The following is a 20,345-nucleotide window of genomic DNA, read 5'->3' as shown; positions in this document are numbered from 1 at the left end:
GCCTACATAAACACACACACACACAGAGGTAGACCTACATAGACACACACACACACGGAGGTAGGCCTACATAAACACACACACACACACACGGAGGTAGGCCTACATAGACACACATACGGAGGTAGGCCTACATAAACACACACACAGTGGTAGGCCTACATAAACACACACACGGAGGTAGACCTACATAAACACACACACACGGAGGTAGGCCTACATAAACACACACACGGAGGTAGGCCTACATAAACACACACACACACACAGTGGTAGGCCTACATAAACACACACACGGAGGTAGGCCTACATAAACACACACACGGAGGTAGACCTACATAGACACACACACACACACACAGTGGTAGGCCTACATAAACACACACATGGAGGTAGGCCTACATAAACACACACACACAGAGGTAGGTCTACATAAACACACACACAGAGGTAGGCCTACATAAACACACACACGGAGGAAGGGTCTACATAAACACACACACAGAGGTAGGCCTACATAAACACACACACGGAGGAAGGGTCTACATAAACACACACACACACACACAGTGGTAGGCCTACATAAACACACACACACACAGTGGTAGGCCTACATAAACACACACACACAGAGGTAGGCCTACATAAACACACACACAGAGGTAGGCCTACATAAACACACACACACAGTGGTAGGCCTACATAAACACACACACACAGTGGTAGGCCTACATAAACACACACACACACGGAGGAAGGCCTACATAAACACACACACAGTGGTAGGCCTACATAAACACACACACACAGTGGTAGGCCTACATAAACACACACACGGAGGAAGGGTCTACATAAACACACACACAGAGGTAGGCCTACATAAACACACACACGGAGGAAGGGTCTACATAAACACACACACAGAGGTAGGCCTACATAAACACACACACGGAGGAAGGGTCTACATAAACACACACACACACACAGTGGTAGGCCTACATAAACACACACACACACAGTGGTAGTTCTACATAAACACACACACACAGAGGTAGGCCTACATAAACACACACACAGAGGTAGGCCTACATAAACACACACACACAGTGGTAGGCCTACATAAACACACACACACAGTGGTAGGCCTACATAAACACACACACACACGGAGGAAGGCCTACATAAACACACACACAGTGGTAGGCCTACATAAACACACACACACAGTGGTAGGCCTACATAAACACACACACACACACAGTGGTAGGCCTACATAAACACACACACACACACAGTGGTAGTCCTACATAAACACACACACGGAGGAAGCCTACATAAACACACACAAGGAGGAAGGCCTACATAAACACACACAGTGGTAGTCCTACATAAACACACACACACACAGTGGTAGGCCTACATAAACACACACACACAGTGGTAGTCCTACATAAACACACACACGGAGGAAGGCCTACATAAACACACACACGGAGGTAGGCATTCATAAACACATAGACACATACAAAAAAGATCAAGTATTATTATTATTATCGGAAACCACTCCAATTTGTAGTGTAGAGAACTTTTAATCACTTTTAATCAACACTTTCAGCTGTTTTGACTTCTTATATTTGAAACGCTGATTAGCGTAAGTTTTAGACCTTCTTGATAATGTTGAATGTAGTCTCCAACATTGACAGAGAGACATAATAATATACAAACAGCATGAACTACATGTTGTACTCTTCAGCTCTTATAGATGGCATTTAACTTCATTTAGTTTCTGATTAAATTGAACATGTGGTAACAGCGGTGTGAATGACTGTGTATATGTACATAGGTCTGTGGATATTGAAACTCTTAGATTTGTACAGAGGAGGGTCGGACAGGGACAGAGTCAGGGACAGAGTCAGGGACAGAGTCGGGGTTAGGGTCAGGGACAGAGTCGAGGACAGAGTCGAGGACAGAGTCGAGGACAGAGTCAGGGACAGAGTCGGGGACAGAGTCGAGGGACAAGGTCAAGGACAGGGTCAGGGACAGAGTCGAGGACAGAGTCGAGGTTCAGGGACAGAACAGGGTCAGGGACAGGTCAGGGACAGGACAGAGTCAGGGACAGGACAGAGTCAGGGACAGGACAGAGTCAGGGACAGAGTCAGGGACAGGGTCAGGGACAGAGTCAGGGACGGGACAGAGTCAAGGACGGGACAGAGTCAGGGACGGGACAGAGTCAGGGACAGAGTCGGGGACAGGACAGAGTCGGGGACAGGACAGAGTCGGGGACAGGACAGAGTCGGGGACAGGACAGAGTCAGGGACAGGGACAGGACAGGGACTGGACAGAGTCAGGGACAGGGCAGAGTCAGGGACAGGGCAGAGTCGGGGACAGGACAGAGTCAGGGACAGGACAGAGTCAGGGACAGAGTCAGGGACAGGGACAGAGTCAGGGACAGGGCAGAGTCAGGGACAGGGCAGAGTCAGGGACAGGGCAGAGTCGGGGACAGGGACAGGGACAGGACAGGGACAGGACAGGGACAGGACAGAGTCAGGGACAGGACAGAGTCAGGGACAGAGTCAGGGACAGAGTCAGGGACAGGGACAGGACAGGGACAGGACAGAGTCAGGGACAGGGACAGGACAGGGACAGGACAGAGTCAGGGACAGGACAGAGTCAGGGACAGGGTGTGGGTTTGCCAGTAGTTTGTGGTGCTTCTTTTGACACACTTAAACCTGTCCCAGGCATTTTGGGGGAGATGTGCTTTGTCCTGTGACTTCCTCTCTCCTGGCATGTCACAGATCTAGGATCAGTTGACCCTCCCAGCTACACTGACCTTTGATCAGTGGCATCCTACTCCATGTGGCACTTAGCTCAAACCATGACCTCACTTCCTGCCTTGTGACAACTGCCTTTCAACAAACATAGACTGAGTTAGTAGGATAATCAACTAGTCTCTTTTCCCCCACAGATAAAGCGCTACAGATGCATTATTCATTCCATTATCAGTCAATTGTTATTACGTATTGCTACACACACACACACACACACACACACACACACACACACACACACACACATAAACACAAACTTTCCTACTCTTCCAAGGAGAGCATGCAGACGGACACTATCATCTCTGGGTAATCTGAGTAAAAACGGTATTCTCCTAAAGGGAACTACATTATCATAGGAATATTTTGACTTTGACCATCTCAATGTCATTCCCTCAGCTGCATTTCAAGTGTTTTTACTTCCGTTTTTTTGTTTGTTTGTTATTTAAATAGATTTCTGAGTAGTGGCGGACGTAGCTGCTTCACCGTTTGGGTTTTGCAGTTTACATTTGATAAAGGGTGGATGATGTCATGATCCAGTTCAACTATTTTTTATATTCTGTATGTTGCTGTTTTTGCAGTTTAGAACCATTGTCTGGATTTGCTCATTTTTATTGGTTGAACATTTCCATGTTTTTATGTGATTTATTATAACATGTTATAAACTGTAGTGTTGCAGACAAGAAAGGAAATCAACTCATCTTCTCTACATTGTAGATTTGTATTTATTATGATATTGCATTTTTCTCTATGATATTTCTACTCTTGAAATAAATGATCAGTTTATTTTGACTCGTCTGTGTGTGGTTGGTGTTATAATGCATGAACTCTCCACTGTAAACACGCGTGTGGTTGGTGTTATAATGCATGAACTCTTCACACGTGTGAGTCTATATGAGGGCCCAAAAAATAAAGGCTGTCGACAAACATTGATCAAACATGGATGATGTCCACAAACATTGATCCACTATCAGCACAGTAAATTGACAGGATGTTAAATGCGTTGACAGGATGTTAAGTGAGCCTTTGGTGCCCTCTAGTGCAGTACGGGAAATCTTCGCACAAATAAATACACTGAACAAAAATATAAACACAACATGTAAAGTGTTGGTCCCATGTTTCATGAGCTGAAATAAAAAGATCCCAGAAATGTTCCATACACACAAAAAGCTTTTTTCTCTCAAATGTTCTGCACAAATTTGTTTACATCCCTGTTAATGAGCATTTATCCTTTGCTAAAATAATCCATCCACCTGACAGGTGTGGCATACCAAGAAGCTGATTAAACATCATGATCATTACACAGATGCACCTTGTACTGGGGACAATAAAAGGCCACTCTAAAATGTGCAGTTTTGTCACACAACACAATGCCATTGATGTCTCAAGTTTTGAGGGAGCGTGCAGTTGGCAGGCTGACTGCATGAATGTCCACCAGAGCTGTTGCAATAGAATTTAATGATAATTTCTCCAACGTCGTTTTAGAGAATATGGCAGTACGTCCAACCGGCCTCAAACCACAGACCACGTGTTATCAAAAGTTTGGACACACCTACTCATTCAAGGGTTTTTCTTTATTTTTACTATTTTCTACATTGTAGAATAATAGTGAAGACATCAAAACTATGAAATACCACATATGGAATCATGTAGTAACCAAAAAAAGTGTTAAACAAATCAAAATCTATTTTAGATTTTAGATTCTTCAAAGTAGCCACCCTTTGCCTTGATGACAGCTTTGCACACTCTTGGCGTTCTCTCAACCAGCTTCATGAGGTAGTCACCTTGAATGCATTTCAATTAAGAGGTGTGCCTTGTTAAAAGTACATTTGTGGAATTTCTTTCCTTCTTAATGCGTTTGAGCCAATCCGTTGTGTTGTGACAAGGTAGGGGTGGAATACAGAAGATAGCCCTATTTGGTAAAAGACCAAGTCCATATTATGGCAAGACCAGCTCAAATAAGCAAAGAGAAACAACAGTCCATCATTACTTTAAGACATGAAGGTCAGTCAATCTGGAAAATATCAAGAACTTTTGAAAGTTTCTTCAATTGCAGACAAAAAAAACATCAATGATGAAACTGGCTCTCATGAGGACCGCCACAGGAAAGGAAGACCCAGAGTTACCTCTGCTGCAGAGGATAAGTGCATTAGAGTTACCAGCCTCAGATTGCAGCCCAAATAAATGCTTCAGAGAGTTCAAGTAACAGACACATCTCAACATCAACTGTTCAGAGGAGACTGCATCAATCAGGCCTTCATTGTCGAATTGCTGCAAAGAAACCACTACTAAAGGACACCAATAAGAAGAAGAGACTTGCTTGGGCCAGGAAACACGAGCAATGGACATTAGACCGGTGGAAATCTGTCCTTTGGTCTGATGAGTCCAAATTTGAGATTTTTGGTTCCAACCGCCGTGTCTTTGTGAGACGCAGAGTAGGTGAATGGATGATCTCCGCATGTGTGGTTCTCACCATGAAGCATGGAGGAGGAGGTGTGATGGTGTGGGGGTCCTTTGCTGGTGACACTGTGATTTATTTAGAATTCAAGGCACACTTAACCAGCATGGGTACCACAGCATTCTGCAGCGATATGCCATCCCATCTGGTTTGCGCTTAGTGGGTCTATCATTTGTTTTTCAACAGGACAATGATCCAACACACCTCCAGGCTGTGTAAGGGCTATTTGACCAAGAAGGAGGGTGATGGAGTGCTGCGTCAGATGACCTGGCCTCCACAATCACCTGACCTTAACCCATTTGTAATGGTTTGGGATGAGTTGGACTGCAGAGTGAAGGAAAAGCAGCCATGATTTGTTTGATTTTTTAAATTTGTTAAACACTTTTTTGGTTACTACATGATTCCATATGTGTTATTTCATAGTGTTAATGTCTTCACTATTATTATACAATGTAGAAAACAGTACAAATAAAGAAAAACCCTTGAATGAGTAGGTGTGTCCAAACGTTTGACTGGTACTGTATATAAAAAAGAATACTATATATGAATAAAAAAAATGTAAGTTATTCAAGTATAAATTACCAAAGTTATGATAGATTGCTATAGATTTTTTGTCAATTACCAAAATTCATGAAGATTCTGGTAACTTTGGTAAATTACCGGTAGCTTTGTTTAAGCATTAGTTCTTTCTCTGTAATTTGTTGTCGTGCCAGCAGTGAGCCTGTGTTGCTTCTATAAAAGTATCTGTCTGGATTATATCCAGCACCATCTGTGAGTCTTTGGGATGTTAATTAATGATTTTCCAGACGCGCCCTAGAACCTGTCCAAGTCATGCCTGGGCCTGAACCTCTTTCTCTGACAGCCCTCAAGAGGAGGTCCTCTTCAGACTGACTTACAGTCTGTGTGTGGTGTATGCATTTCTGAAGATACGTTTGTTAGATACACTACGATCAGTGGCTCCTAAAGATATAATAACTGTTTATTGTGATTCCAATAGTGATTAGAATATCACTAACATCACTATCATGTTATTACAGCATATATTCTCTCTACACTGTCAGCATCAACCAGTGTACTTTTCTCTGCCGTTAGCTTCCTTAGCTAAGCCAGATTTCAATCAATGACTTACTGTATACCCCTCTCACTTTCAAGTAAGAAGTTTGGTATTTGTACTGTATGTGCAATCTCCCATTATTTACCAGTTAGGGATAAAACATTCAATAAAATATGGCCACTTTGTTTGACACCGTTCATTCTCTTTCAAACAGTCGTCATCCCATAGAATTAGGAATAGTAGGATCTCTATGGGTCATCCCATAGAATTAGGAATAGTAGGATCTCTATGGGTCATCCCATAGAATTAGGAATAGTAGGATCTCTATGGGTCATCCCATAGAATTAGGAATAGTAGGATCTCTATGGGTCATCCCATAGAATTAGGAATAGTAGGATCTCTATGGGTCATCCCATAGAATTAGGAATAGTAGGATCTCTATGGGTCATCCCATAGAATTAGGAATAGTAGGATCTCTATGGGTCATCCCATAGAATTAGGAATAGTAGGATCTCTATGGGTCATCCCATAGAATTAGGAATAGTAGGATCTCTATGGGTCATCCCATAGAATTAGGAATAGTAGGATCTCTATGGGTCATCCCATAGAATTAGGAATAGTAGGATCTCTATGGGTCATCCCATAGAATTAGGAATAGTAGGATCTCTATGGGTCATCCCATAGAATTAGGAATAGTAGGATCTCTATGGGTCATCCGAACCATATCGGGAAATTATATTCAGTTCAAAGGAGCCCGTCATCCATCCAGTGTCTTTGTCCAACGGTGTTCTCTCCATTCCAATGGAATACACACTGTGTTCCATAGCTATTCAGTACATAGATTGATCTTCCTGTCGGTCAGAGCTGCGTCGAGAGTGCTGCCGTCACGCTTCCTGATTTCATTGGTGATGCCCTGCTTCTGTTAGTGAAGTTCCTACGGAAACCCTGTCCAGCCATGAAGTAGAGGATGGGATCCACACAGCTATTGGCGCTGGCCAGGGGGCGTGTCACCTTATAGGCCATGCTGGACACCTTCAGCAGCTCACAGCTCACCTGGGGATGAATACAAACTCTAATGATTTAAACATTAAGGCCGGGATTCAATCTGTATAATTCTGTTGATAATGTCCCTTTTAAAGAGCAACTGCCTTTAAAAAGCAGCAAATCCCTTTGAAAACGACCTATGTGGTATCCCTTTGAAAACGACCTATGTGGTATCCCTTTGAAAACGACCTATGTGGTATCCCTTTGAAAACGACCTATGTGGTATCCCTTTGAAAATGACCTATGTGGTATCCATTTGAAAACGACCTATGTGGTATCCATTTGAAAACGACCTATGTGGTATCCATTTGAAAACGACCTATGTGGTATCCCTTTGAAAACGACCTATGTGGTATCCCTTTGAAAACGACCTATGTGGTATCCCTTTGAAAACGACCTATGTGGTATCCCTTTGAAAACAACCTATGTGGTATCCCTTTGAAAATGACCTATGTGGTATCCATTTGAAAACGACATATGTGGCATCCCTTTGAAAACGACCTATGTGGCATCCCTTTGAAAACGACCTATGTGGTATCCCTTTGAAAACGACCTATGTGGTATCCCTTTGAAAACGACCTATGTGGTATCCCTTTGAAAACGACCTATGTGGTATCCCTTTGAAAACGACCTATGTGGTATCCCTTTGAAAATGACCTATGTGGTATCCCTTTGAAAACGACATATGTGGCATCCCTTTGAAAACGACCTATGTGGTATCCCTTTGAAAACGACCTATGTGGTATCCCTTTGAAAATGACCTATGTGGTATCCATTTGAAAACGACATATGTGGCATCCCTTTGAAAACGACCTATGTGGCATCCCTTTGAAAGCGACCTATGTGGTATCCCTTTGAAAACGACCTATGTGGTATCCCTTTGAAAACGACCTATGTGGTATCCCTTTGAAAACGACCTATGTGGTATCGATGACAGATTTCTTGAATTATCTTTCCTTCAAGTGCCAATCGGCATGTTCAGTGGCTCTTTAAAGGCAATGTTACCGCACTCGCAGAGATCATATTTAAGTTAAATGCTGCAGATGTCGTATCCGTAGTGGAAATTACATTTAAATGTCAATTACCTTGAATCCCAGCCTATACAAGGATAATGACAATATCAACAACAGCAATCATAATAGCAGTGGTTAAATTGAGCCTGAGCTATCTGGAGCCAGATTCCTGCACCTTGGGTGAAAGGGAGAGCTATCTGGAGCCAGACTCCTACACCTTGGGTGAAAGGGAGAGCTATCTGGAGCCAGACTCCTGCCCCTTGGGTGAAAGGGAGAGCTATAGGGAGCCAGGCTCCTACACCTTGGGTGAAAGGGAGAGCTATCTGGAGCCAGATTCCTGCACCTTGGGTGAAAGGGAGAGCTATAGGGAGCCAGATTCCTGCACCTTGGGTGAAAGGGAGAGCTATAGGGAGCCAGGCTCCTACACCTTGGGTGAAAGGGAGAGCTATAGGGAGCCAGGCTCCTGCACCTTGGGTGAAAGGGAGAGCTACCTGGAGCCAGACTCCTGCACCTTGGGTGAAAGGGAGAGCTATCTGGAGCCAGACTCCTGCACCTTGGGTGAAAGGGAGAGCTATCTGGAGCCAGACTCCTGCACCTTGGGTGAAAGGGAGAGCTACCTGGAGCCAGACTCCTGCACCTTGGGTGAAAGGGAGAGCTATCTGGAGCCAGACTCCTGCACTTTGGGTGAAAGGGAGAGCTACCTGGAGCCAGACTCCTGCACCTTGGGTGAAAGGGAGAGCTATAGGGAGCCAGGCTCCTACACCTTGGGTGAAAGGGAGAGCTATCTGGAGCCAGATTCCTGCACCTTGGGTGAAAGGGAGAGCTATAGGGAGCCAGGCTCCTACACCTTGGGTGAAAGGGAGAGCTATCTGGAGCCAGATTCCTGCACCTTGGGTGAAAGGGAGAGCTATCTGGAGCCAGATTCCTACACCTTGGGTGAAAGGGAGAGCTATCTGGAGCCAGACTCCTGCACCTTGGGTGAAAGGGAGAGCTACCTGGAGCCAGACTCCTGCACCTTGGGTGAAAGGGAGAGCTATCTGGAGCCAGACTCCTGCACATTGGGTGAAAGGGAGAGCCAGGCAGAGCCTTTAAACGCGTAGTATTCCAGTGGTTGTGGTACTGTACCTGGGAGGGGTCTATCTGCTCCAGGTATCTGAGGGAGTAGTACAGACTTCTGGTCAGGTGGAAAGGTAGGAAACACAGCATGAACGCTGCTAACACAATGATTATCATCTTCACAGACTTCTGTTTGGAGCGATGAGCAGCGAGTCCCCCGACTCCCCTCGACTGGCTCCCTCCCGCCCCCCAGGTGGGCTCCAGAAGCTTCCTCACCATCAGTCCATAGCACACCATCACCACCATGAAAGGGAAGGCAAACATCAGCATAGACACCACCGAGCTGTACACCAGGAAGTCATGAAATAACTCTGGACTGGACGTGTCGAAACACACCCTCTCTGTCCCCTCGTCCCTGGTGCGTGAGAAGTAGAGCACGGGAGCCTGGCACATCAACACACACGCCCACACCGCCACAGACACCAGCCGGGCTCTCCGGGAGCTGACCCAGCTCAGTGACCTCATCGGGTAGCACACACCCAGGAAGCGGTGCAGGCTGATGCAGCACAGGAACAGGATGGAACCGTAGAGGTTAGCGTAGAACAGGAAGCGGATGAGTTTGCAGAACGGCTCGCTGAAGGGCCAGTCATTCTCGTCGGCGTAGTAGTAGATTAGGAAGGGTAGGGTGAGGATGTAGAGGGTGTCGCATACTGTCAGGTTGAACATGTACACCGTCGAGGGCTTCCAGCGTTTCGTACGGAACAGGATCACGTACATGGCCGTGAAGTTCAGTGCTAGGCCAATCACGAAGACCAGGGTGTAGCTGACAGGAAGCAGGATGTACTTGAAGTCCTCCTTGAATTGACAGCGCCAGCTGTGCCCGCTGCTCTCATTTGTTGAGTGGTTTGCGAAGGTAGCCATTTTTGTTCATAAACAGATCTGAGGAGGATACAGATGTTTACTAATATGCACCCACACACCCACATACAGAATGAGAGAGAGAAGCCAAAGTGTGATAGTAAATATCAACTGTACTAGCCACTTGTATAACACTCCACAGTAAAGCTAAAGGAGTATCAATGTATCTGTTTACTTCAAATCAAATTGTATTGGTCACATACACATGCTAAGCAGATGTTAATGTGAGTGTAGCGAAATGCTTGTGCTTCTAGTTCCCGACAATGCAGTAATATCTAACAAGTAATCTAACAAATTCACAACAACTACGCATGCATGAACGAAGTGGAAGCTCATTTTGACATAATACCCATAATTCCTTCATTTGGATCTTTCCTAAATCCCCTTACGAGTCCAAATTAAGAGAGGGATGGAGTGGAGGAAGATGGCTGTTTTGTCCTTAGATAGTGATAGATGTTATGGCTGTTCCAACAGGTTTGGATCCCCCAGAGAGCACTTTGAACATTTAAGTTAATGATTCATTGGGAAGTTATTGTCCTATTTTCACAGGTTCCGAGCATGGTGACAGGATATGATAACTAAGGTTGCAAAAGGAAGGTATATTACTGGAAACTTTCAAAGTTTACCAGTAAACTCCCAGAATTTTGATATCTTTCAAGGATTTTTATCACATGTAAAATATATGAAATAAATAAATAAGATGATTTTAAAATAAGAAAGAGAATGACAAAACTGTAAAACATCCTAAATATAAACCATCAACTTAGTGAATACCACTGCTGTTTAACATTAGGGTTTCAGCATGAAATATCCTTTATATTTATTTTGGACAAACTGATTTATTTGACTGTAAGTATGTATTTGTTGTCAAAGTTTTGGCGTCAAACTGGTGGTAGTTGTGAATAAAGTCAATAGTTGATAGAGCTGCAGAGTTAATAAAAAATAATGCCATTGTTGATTAGATGCTTTTGTCATGAATTAGGCTGTTTTCTCTTGAACCATATGGTCTGTCTACTAGAAACTCATGGACAATATGGACACAGATATAATACATTAATACTATATATTAATACATTTTCTTAAGTTATTCAAGTATAAAATACCAAAGTTACGATAGATTACTATAGATTTTCTGTTAATTACCACAATTACTGAAGATTCTGGTAAATATGGTAGTTTTGCAACCCTAATGATAACACAGAGAAATACACAATACATGGCACAGAAACACATCAGCATGACTGTTGTGTTATGTTCCACAGTTTCTGTGTTGTGGGTTTGTGTATATGTATGTGTGTATTTCAGGAAATGGCTTCCTGGATTCCCCCAAGCAGCTGATTGGTCGGCCCCATTGCAGATTGGAGCTTTGATCCCGCCCGCTCGTTAGGGGATACAGCTGTCTGTAATTACCGACTCCTGCAGCAGCTTGAAAAGCCAGAGTTCCTTTGTTAGGAGAGAGAGCTTCTAGGATGTCCTGAGTTGGTTGTCGCTCAGAGACAGTTTTGTGGAAAGTATTTTGTAGCCGCTACTTCTGAGGTATGTGTGTGCCAATAGGACTCAGTGTTTTTGATTATTGAAATGGTTCACTTTACGTTAGTAATTATTCTGTTTTTGTTCCCAGGGAGGAAGGGGAAGGCACCTTGGGAGTGTTTAGGCAAGAGGCCTGCAGGCATATGTAACCCGTAGTATGTACTCTGTCTATGCACACTAGGTAAGACCTGGGCGGACCACCCTCTGTATTTTGGTTAGCGCGCCAGGTGGCGTTAAGAATAAGTAAGTAGTGGGTAGGTAAGGTAGGAGAGCCGACTCTTTAACTTTAACTTTCTTTGCTTTGGTTCCGTCCAGCCCCTTTTCCCCACATTACCGTGTGAAGGAAGAATAAATTCCCTGTAAAAGGTATTATTCTCTCTCTGTCATCCTTACCTCCTCCTACAGTCACATAGCTCTATACCTCCACCTACAGTCACATAGCTCTATACCTCCACCTACAGTCACATAGCTCTATAGCTCCTCCTACAGTCACATAGCTCTATACCTCCTCCTACAGTCACATAGCTCTATACCTCCACCTACAGTCACATAGCTCTATACCTCCACCTACAGTCACATAGCTCTATACCTCCACCTACAGTCACATAGCTCTATACCTCCACCTACAGTCACATAGCTCTATACCTCCACCTACAGTCACATAGCTCTATACCTCCTCCTACAGTCACATAGCTCTATACCTCCACCTACAGTCACATAGCTCTATACCTCCTCCTACAGTCACATAGCTCTATACCTCCTCCTACAGTCACATAGCTCTATACCTCCACCTACAGTCACATAGCTCTATACCTCCACCTACAGTCACATAGCTCTATACCTCCTCCTACAGTCACATAGCTCTATACCTCCACCTACAGTCACATAGCTCTATACCTCCACCTACAGTCACATAGCTCTATACCTCCTCCTACAGTCACATAGCTCTATACCTCCACCTACAGTCACATAGCTCTATACCTCCTCCTACAGTCACATAGCTCTATACCTCCACCTACAGTCACATAGCTCTATACCTCCACCTACAGTCACATAGCTCTATACCTCCACCTACAGTCACATAGCTCTATACCTCCTCCTACAGTCACATAGCTCTATACCTCCACCTACAGTCACATAGCTCTATACCTCCACCTACAGTCACATAGCTCTATACCTCCACCTACAGTCACATAGCTCTATACCTCCACCTACAGTCACATAGCTCTATACCTCCTCCTACAGTCACATAGCTCTATACCTCCTCCTACAGTCACATAGCTCTATACCTCCTCCTACAGTCACATAGCTCTATACCTCCACCTACAGTCACATAGCTCTATACCTCCACCTACAGTCACATAGCTCTATACCTCCACCTACAGTCACATAGCTCTATACCTCCACCTACAGTCACATAGCTCTATACCTCCACCTACAGTCACATAGCTCTATACCTCCACCTACAGTCACATAGCTCTATACCTCCACCTACAGTCACATAGCTCTATACCTCCACCTACAGTCACATAGCTCTATACCTCCACCTACAGTCACATAGCTCTATACCTCCACCTACAGTCACACAGCTCTATACCTCCACCTACAGTCACACAGCTCTATACCTCCACCTACAGTCACACAGCTCTATACCTCCACCTACAGTCGCACAGCTCTATACCTACAGTCGCACAGCTCTATACCTACAGTCGCACAGCTCTATACCTCCACCTACAGTCGCACAGCTCTATACCTCCACCTACAGTCGCACAGCTCTATACCTCCACCTACAGTCGCACAGCTCTATACCTCCACCTACAGTCGCACAGCTCTATACCTCCACCTACAGTCGCACAGCTCTATACCTCCACCTACAGTCGCACAGCTCTATACCGCCACCTACAGTCGCACAGCTCTATACCTCCACCTACAGTCGCACAGCTCTATACCGCCACCTACAGTCGCACAGCTCTATACCGCCACCTACAGTCGCACAGCTCTATACCGCCACCTACAGTCGCACAGCTCTATACCGCCACCTACAGTCGCACAGCTCTATACCGCCACCTACAGTCGCACAGCTCTATACCGCCACCTACAGTCGCACAGCTCTATACCGCCACCTACAGTCGCACAGCTCTATACCGCCACCTACAGTCGCACAGCTCTATACCGCCACCTACAGTCGCACAGCTCTATACCGCCACCTACAGTCGCACAGCTCTATACCGCCACCTACAGTCGCACAGCTCTATACCGCCACCTACAGTCGCACAGCTCTATACCGCCACCTACAGTCGCACAGCTCTATACCGCCACCTACAGTCGCACAGCTCTATACCGCCACCTACAGTCGCACAGCTCTATACCGCCACCTACAGTCGCACAGCTCTATACCGCCACCTACAGTCGCACAGCTCTATACCGCCACCTACAGTCGCACAGCTCTATACCGCCACCTACAGTCGCACAGCTCTATACCGCCACCTACAGTCGCACAGCTCTATACCGCCACCTACAGTCGCACAGCTCTATACCGCCACCTACAGTCGCACAGCTCTATACCGCCACCTACAGTCGCACAGCTCTATACCGCCACCTACAGTCGCACAGCTCTATACCGCCACCTACAGTCGCACAGCTCTATACCGCCACCTACAGTCGCACAGCTCTATACCGCCACCTACAGTCGCACAGCTCTATACCGCCACCTACAGTCGCACAGCTCTATACCGCCACCTACAGTCGCACAGCTCTATACCGCCACCTACAGTCGCACAGCTCTATACCGCCACCTACAGTCGCACAGCTCTATACCGCCACCTACAGTCGCACAGCTCTATACCGCCACCTACAGTCGCACAGCTCTATACCGCCACCTACAGTCGCACAGCTCTATACCGCCACCTACAGTCGCACAGCTCTATACCGCCACCTACAGTCGCATAGCTCTACACCGCCACCTACAGTCGCACAGCTCTACACCGCCACCTACAGTCGCATAGCTCTATACCGCCACCTACAGTCGCATAGCTCTATACCGCCACCTACAGTCGCATAGCTCTATACCGCCACCTACAGTCGCATAGCTCTACACCGCCACCTACAGTCGCATAGCTCTACACCGCCACCTACAGTCGCATAGCTCTACACCGCCACCTACAGTCGCATAGCTCTACACCGCCACCTACAGTCGCATAGCTCTTTACCTACACAGAAAGTTCATCGTAGCAGGGTGTTGCGTTCCCTCCAAGAGGCGTGCGTAACAGTTATATAACACAGACACACACACACATAGATCGGGGGTGTTAATACAGGACTAGTAATACAGGACTAGTAAAGGTCTGTTAATACAGGACTAGTAAAGGTCCGTTAATACAGGACTGGTAAAGGTCCGTTAATACAGGACTGGTAAAGGTCCGTTAATACAGGACTGGTAAAGGTCCGTGAATACAGGACTGGTAAAGGTCCGTGAATACAGGACTGGTAAAGGTCCGTGAATACAGGACTGGTAAAGGTCCGTGAATACAGGACTGGTAAAGGTCCGTGAATACAGGACTGGTAAAGGTCCGTGAATACAGGACTGGTAAAGGTCCGTGAATACAGGACTGGTAAAGGTCCGTGAATACAGGACTGGTAAAGGTCCGTGAATACAGGACTGGTAAAGGCCCAGTGTTACAGACTTCTATATAGGTCTGTTAACACAGGACTGGTAAAGGTCTGTTAACACAGGACTAGTAAAGGCCCAGTGTTACAGACGTCTATATAGGTCTGTTAACACAGGACTAGTAAAGGTCTGTTAACACAGGACTAGTAAAGGCCCAGTGTTACAGATGTCTATATAGGTCTGTTAACACAGGACTAGTAAAGGCCTGTTAATACAGGTGTGTTATAGATAGCACCCTTTCTTCTAAGAGTGTACATTACACCATAAGTTTTAACAGATAAGCAAGTTGGAGTCTGCTGTTGGACCAGGTCTGTCTTGGAAAAGAGATGTTATCTCAATGAAAACCTGCATAAAATGTATTTTTTTTTTAAAGTTAGCTTTCACCCTCTCTCTCTCTCTCTCTCTCTCTCTCTCTCTCTCTCTCACTCTCTACAGAAGAGAGAGGAATGCATTTTTTAAAGGCTTCTACAGCAGAAGGAACACGTCAGAGCTTCTCCTGTCCTACACATTATACCAGTACTAGTTACTCACAGTGAGAAACGATGTCTTGAAGGAACACACTCCGGTTATGTTCCGCAACTATGTCCAACTTCTGTACTAGACTCTAAAAATGGATTACTGATGCCCTACTCCAGCTAGCAGAGCTTGTACCTGCCCTGTCACTATCTGCTGGTTAGGCCTATTTACTGTAATTCTCTGAATGCTTCTTCCTCTCAGCACAGAATGCTTTACACAATATGTCTCCATGCTCGTGTGTGAGCGTGTGTGACAGTCAAGTTATTTGGCTTGGTGCTGAACTTGAGTAGGCGTGAACATGTTTGGCAAGCTGCAGCCTGTACACACACAGACAGGGAGGAACTCGTGATCAAGATGTACCTACTGTATGCAACAGTTTAGCTATGGCCCACTCGGTCTTTAGCTATGGCCCGCTCGTCTTTAGCTATGGCCCGCTCGGTCTTTAGCTATGGCCCGCTCGGTCTTTAGCTATGGCCCGCTCGGTCTTTAGCTATGGCCCGCTCGGTCTTCTGGAAAGTACAAGTTGCCCCTTCGGATTCAATAACTCATTATGCACTTTGTTTGGTTAATGATCCATGTGAACGTATCAATTATGGTAATTATATTGTTTTATATGCTACGCTTTGTTAACTATCATTTGTTAGTAATCCCTAATATTCACAATATTATATTAACTACCCACACCCTGAATCTGCTAGATGTGTACGGTACCTGTACATCTATAACTCATACAAGTTGTTTTTGTCTAAAGTCAATTCAAAATAAACCTCTCTCACAGATCTCAAATGTCTGTCTGTCTGTCTGTCTGTCTGTCTGTCTGTCTGTCTGTCTGTCTGTCTGTCCACAGCTCAACAGGCAGACAGCTCCACAGGCAGACAGCTCCACAGGCAGACAGCTCCACAGGCAGACAGCTCCACAGGCAGACAGCTCCACAGACAGACAGACAGCTCCACAGACAGACAGACAGCTCCACAGACAGACAGACAGCTCCACAGACAGACAGACAGCTCCACAGACAGACAGACAGCTCCACAGACAGACAGCTCCACAGACAGACAGCTCCACAGACAGCTCAACAGACAGACAGCTCAGACAGCTCAACAGACAGACAGCTCAACAGACAGACAGCTCAACAGACAGACAGTTCAGACAGTTCAACAGACAGACAGTTCAGACAGTTCAACAGACAGACAGTTCGACAGACAGCTCAACAGACAGACAGCTCAACAGACAGACAGCTCAACAGACAGACAGCTCAGACAGTTCAACAGACAGACAGTTCAGACAGTTCAACAGACAGACAGTTCAGACAGTTCAACAGACAGACAGTTCGACAGACAGCTCAACAGACAGAGAAATATGAATAATAAAGGAATGAGTGGAATTTCACTGGGGTAAAATCTGTAGCAGTGGATCTTGAATGACGGTGTGTGTGTGTGTGTGTGTGTGTGTGTGTGTGTGTGTGTGTGTGTGAGGGGAGGGATGCCTTCTCACTATGTCAGCGATAACCTACCTGAAGCTTTTTTTTAGTTATTGTGACACATCAAGTAAATAAAACCAAAGTTTATAACCAGGACCGAGTTTCAAGCCAGACCCATCAGAAATCAATCACAACCTACAGTAGACTGCGACCCACAAGGAATCAACTCAAACCAGGAGGGAGTCCCAACCCACCATTTGGAAAACACTGCTCCATATCACAACTATTCTCCACATCTGACACAGGGACAGGGACAGGAACAAGGACAGGGGCAGGGACAGGGGCAGGGGAAGGGGTAGGGACAGGGGTAGGGACAGGGACAGGGGCAGGGACAGGAACAGGGGCAGGGACAGGAACAGGGACAGGAACAGGGGAAGGGGTATGGACAGGGGAAGGGACAGGGACAGGAACAGGGGCAGAGACAGGGACAGGAACAGGGGAAGGGGTATGGACAGGGGTAGGGACAGGGACAGGGACAGGGGCAGGGGCAGGGGAAGGGGTAGGGACAGGGGTAGGGACAGGGACAGGGGCAGGGACAGGAACAGGGGCAGGGACAGGGGGAGGGGTATGGACAGGGGTAGGGACAGGGACAGGGGCAGGGACAGGGGAAGGGACAGGAACAGGGGCAGGGACAGGGGCAGGGGAAGGGGTAGGGACAGGGACAGGAACAGGGACAGGAACAGGGGCAGGAACAGGGACAGGACAGATCACAAATCTCTTCAGGCTTTTATGTGGAAGTAAACTGACAAATGTACAATGACCCAAATGTTGCACCGTTCAACCTTTTTCACCCCCCCTTCCCCCTTCCCCAATCCATCACAACCCCCCAATACACACAAACATTACTGTAACCTACACTATAACCCCCCAATACACACAAACATTACTGTAACCTACACTACAACCCCCCAATACACACAAACATTACTGTAACCTACACTACAACCCCCCAATACACACAAACATTACTGTAACCTACACTACAACCCCCCAATACACACAAACATTACTGTAACCTACACTACAACCCCCCAATACACACAAACATTACTGTAACCTACACTACAACCCCCCAATACACACAAACATTACTGTAACCTACACTACAACCCCCCAATACACACAAACATTACTGTAACCTAGACTACAACCCCCCAATACACACAAACATTACTGTAACCTACACTACAACCCCCCAATACACACAAACATTACTGTAACCTACACTACAACCCCCCAATACACACAAACATTACTGTAACCTACACTACAACCCCCCAATACACACAAACATTACTGTAACCTACACTACAACCCCCCAATACACACAAACATTACTGTAACCTACACTACAACCCCCCAATACACACAAACATTACTGTAACCTGTAACAAAAAAAAACGATTAGTTACGAGAACCAAGCTATCATAAGTGCTTTTTATAGGCATATTATGCATTTTGTATAAACAAATAGAATATTCTATAATTGTGATACAACATCAACGCTGGACTCACCTGACTGACCGGCGAAACGCAGACCCTCCTGGGTAAATCATATAACCAAACCACACATAAAACCTGAATGAACAGATGATTAAGGAGATCTTAAAGAGGTACAGTTGTACAGATGGCAGCCATTTCCCCCCCCCCCTCTCTGTGGAATAGAGGTTTGTGTGGGTGGTGAGAGAGGTGAGAAAGTGGGATTAATGTCTTACCTGCTCCAAAAACACAGTGTATTAATGATTGCCTTGAAGTTAACCATAACCCCAGGCCTGCTCTCTGCTCTGGGGCTAGCTCTGTCAACACACTGGTCCACCTGGATGGTTAACCAGCTGTCACGGCTAGAGGTGTGAGTGAGAGCCTCTCACCTGTTCAAGTTCAACTTTCAACTTTATTTGTCCCAGAAGGCAATTGGTTTTGCAGTAAGGAGCACATGAGACATCTGAACACCTTTACAAACGCACATGCGGACGGGTCTTTCAATACACTAGGGTACCAGTGAGGATATCCTACACTGGACAACTTTATATAGCTGTTGAGAAGTCATTGATAGTAACCTGACAATGTTTTTCATGTCATTACATTATGAAATGTATAAGGGGATCATAGCTATATTCAATGAAATTCACGAGTCAAATCAAATTGTATTAGTCACATGCTACGAATACAACAGGTGTAGACCTTACAGTGAAATGCTTACTTACAAGCCCCTAACCAACAATGCAGTTTAAAAATATGAATAAGAATAAGAAATAAAAGGAACAAATAATTAAAGAGCAGCAGTAAAATAACAATAGCGAGACTATATACAGGGGGTACCAGTACAGAGTCAATTTGAGGGGGCACCGGTTAGTTGAGGTAATTGAGGTAATATGTACATGTAGGTAGAGTTATTAAAATGACTATGCATAGATAATAACAAAGAGTATCAGCGATGTAAAAGAGTGGGGGGGGGGTGCAAATAGTCTGGGTAGCCATTTGATTAGATGTTCAGGAGTCTTATGGCTTAAGGGTAGAAGCTGTTTAGAAGCTTCTTGGACCTAGACTTGGCGCTCGGGTACCAATTGCGGTGCGGTAGCAGAGAGAACAGTCTATGACTAGGGTTGCTGGAGTCTTTGACAATTTTTAGGATCTTCCTCTGACACCGCCTAGTATATAGGTCCTGGATGTCAGGAAGCTTGTCCCCAGTGATGTACTGGGCCGTATGCACTACCCTCTGTAGTGCCTTGTGGTCGGAGACCGAGCAGTTGCCATACCAGGCAGTGATGCAACCAGTCAGGATGC

At 45.6% G+C, this 20,345-nt stretch overlaps 1 protein-coding gene across 2 annotated transcripts; it reads right to left on the bottom strand.

Annotated features, from left to right (window-relative positions):
- Window positions 1-5,720: 5,720 nt before the first annotated feature.
- LOC106581399 (P2Y purinoceptor 2) lies at window positions 5,721-19,229 on the bottom strand. 2 transcript variants are annotated; one of them, XM_014163440.2, is made up of 3 exons: window positions 16,097-16,321; window positions 9,520-10,389; window positions 5,721-7,390 (listed from the first exon to the last, which is right to left on the bottom strand). In XM_014163440.2, the coding sequence occupies exons 2-3, from the start codon at window positions 10,369-10,371 to the stop codon at window positions 7,196-7,198; spliced, it is 1,047 nt and encodes a 348-aa protein (XP_014018915.1). In that variant the 5' UTR covers window positions 10,372-10,389; window positions 16,097-16,321; the 3' UTR covers window positions 5,721-7,195. The 2 variants fall into 2 exon arrangements, with proteins under 2 accessions (XP_014018915.1, XP_014018916.1); XM_014163441.2 differs by lacking the exon at window positions 16,097-16,321 and adding an exon at window positions 19,077-19,229 and having other exon boundaries at window positions 5,722-7,390.
- Between the last annotated feature and the right edge of the window lie 1,116 nt (window positions 19,230-20,345).

The sequence above is a fragment of the Salmo salar genome, chromosome ssa20, assembly GCF_905237065.1.
Source record: "Salmo salar chromosome ssa20, Ssal_v3.1, whole genome shotgun sequence".
NCBI classification, from domain to species: Eukaryota; Metazoa; Chordata; class Actinopteri; order Salmoniformes; family Salmonidae; genus Salmo; species Salmo salar.
The sequence above is the reverse complement of the archived record's forward strand: the minus strand, read 5'-3'. Positions and strand labels throughout refer to the sequence as shown.

Excerpts from the sequence above, each read along its gene's own strand:
- LOC106581399 (XM_014163441.2), bottom strand. The coding sequence starts at position 10,371 with ATGGCTACCTTCGCAAACCACTCAACAAATGAGAGCAGCGGGCACAGC. Across the intron at positions 7,391-9,519 it reads AGCAGATAGACCCCTCCCAG|GTGAGCTGTGAGCTGCTGAA; the intron begins GTACAGTACCAC and ends ATTCATCCCCAG.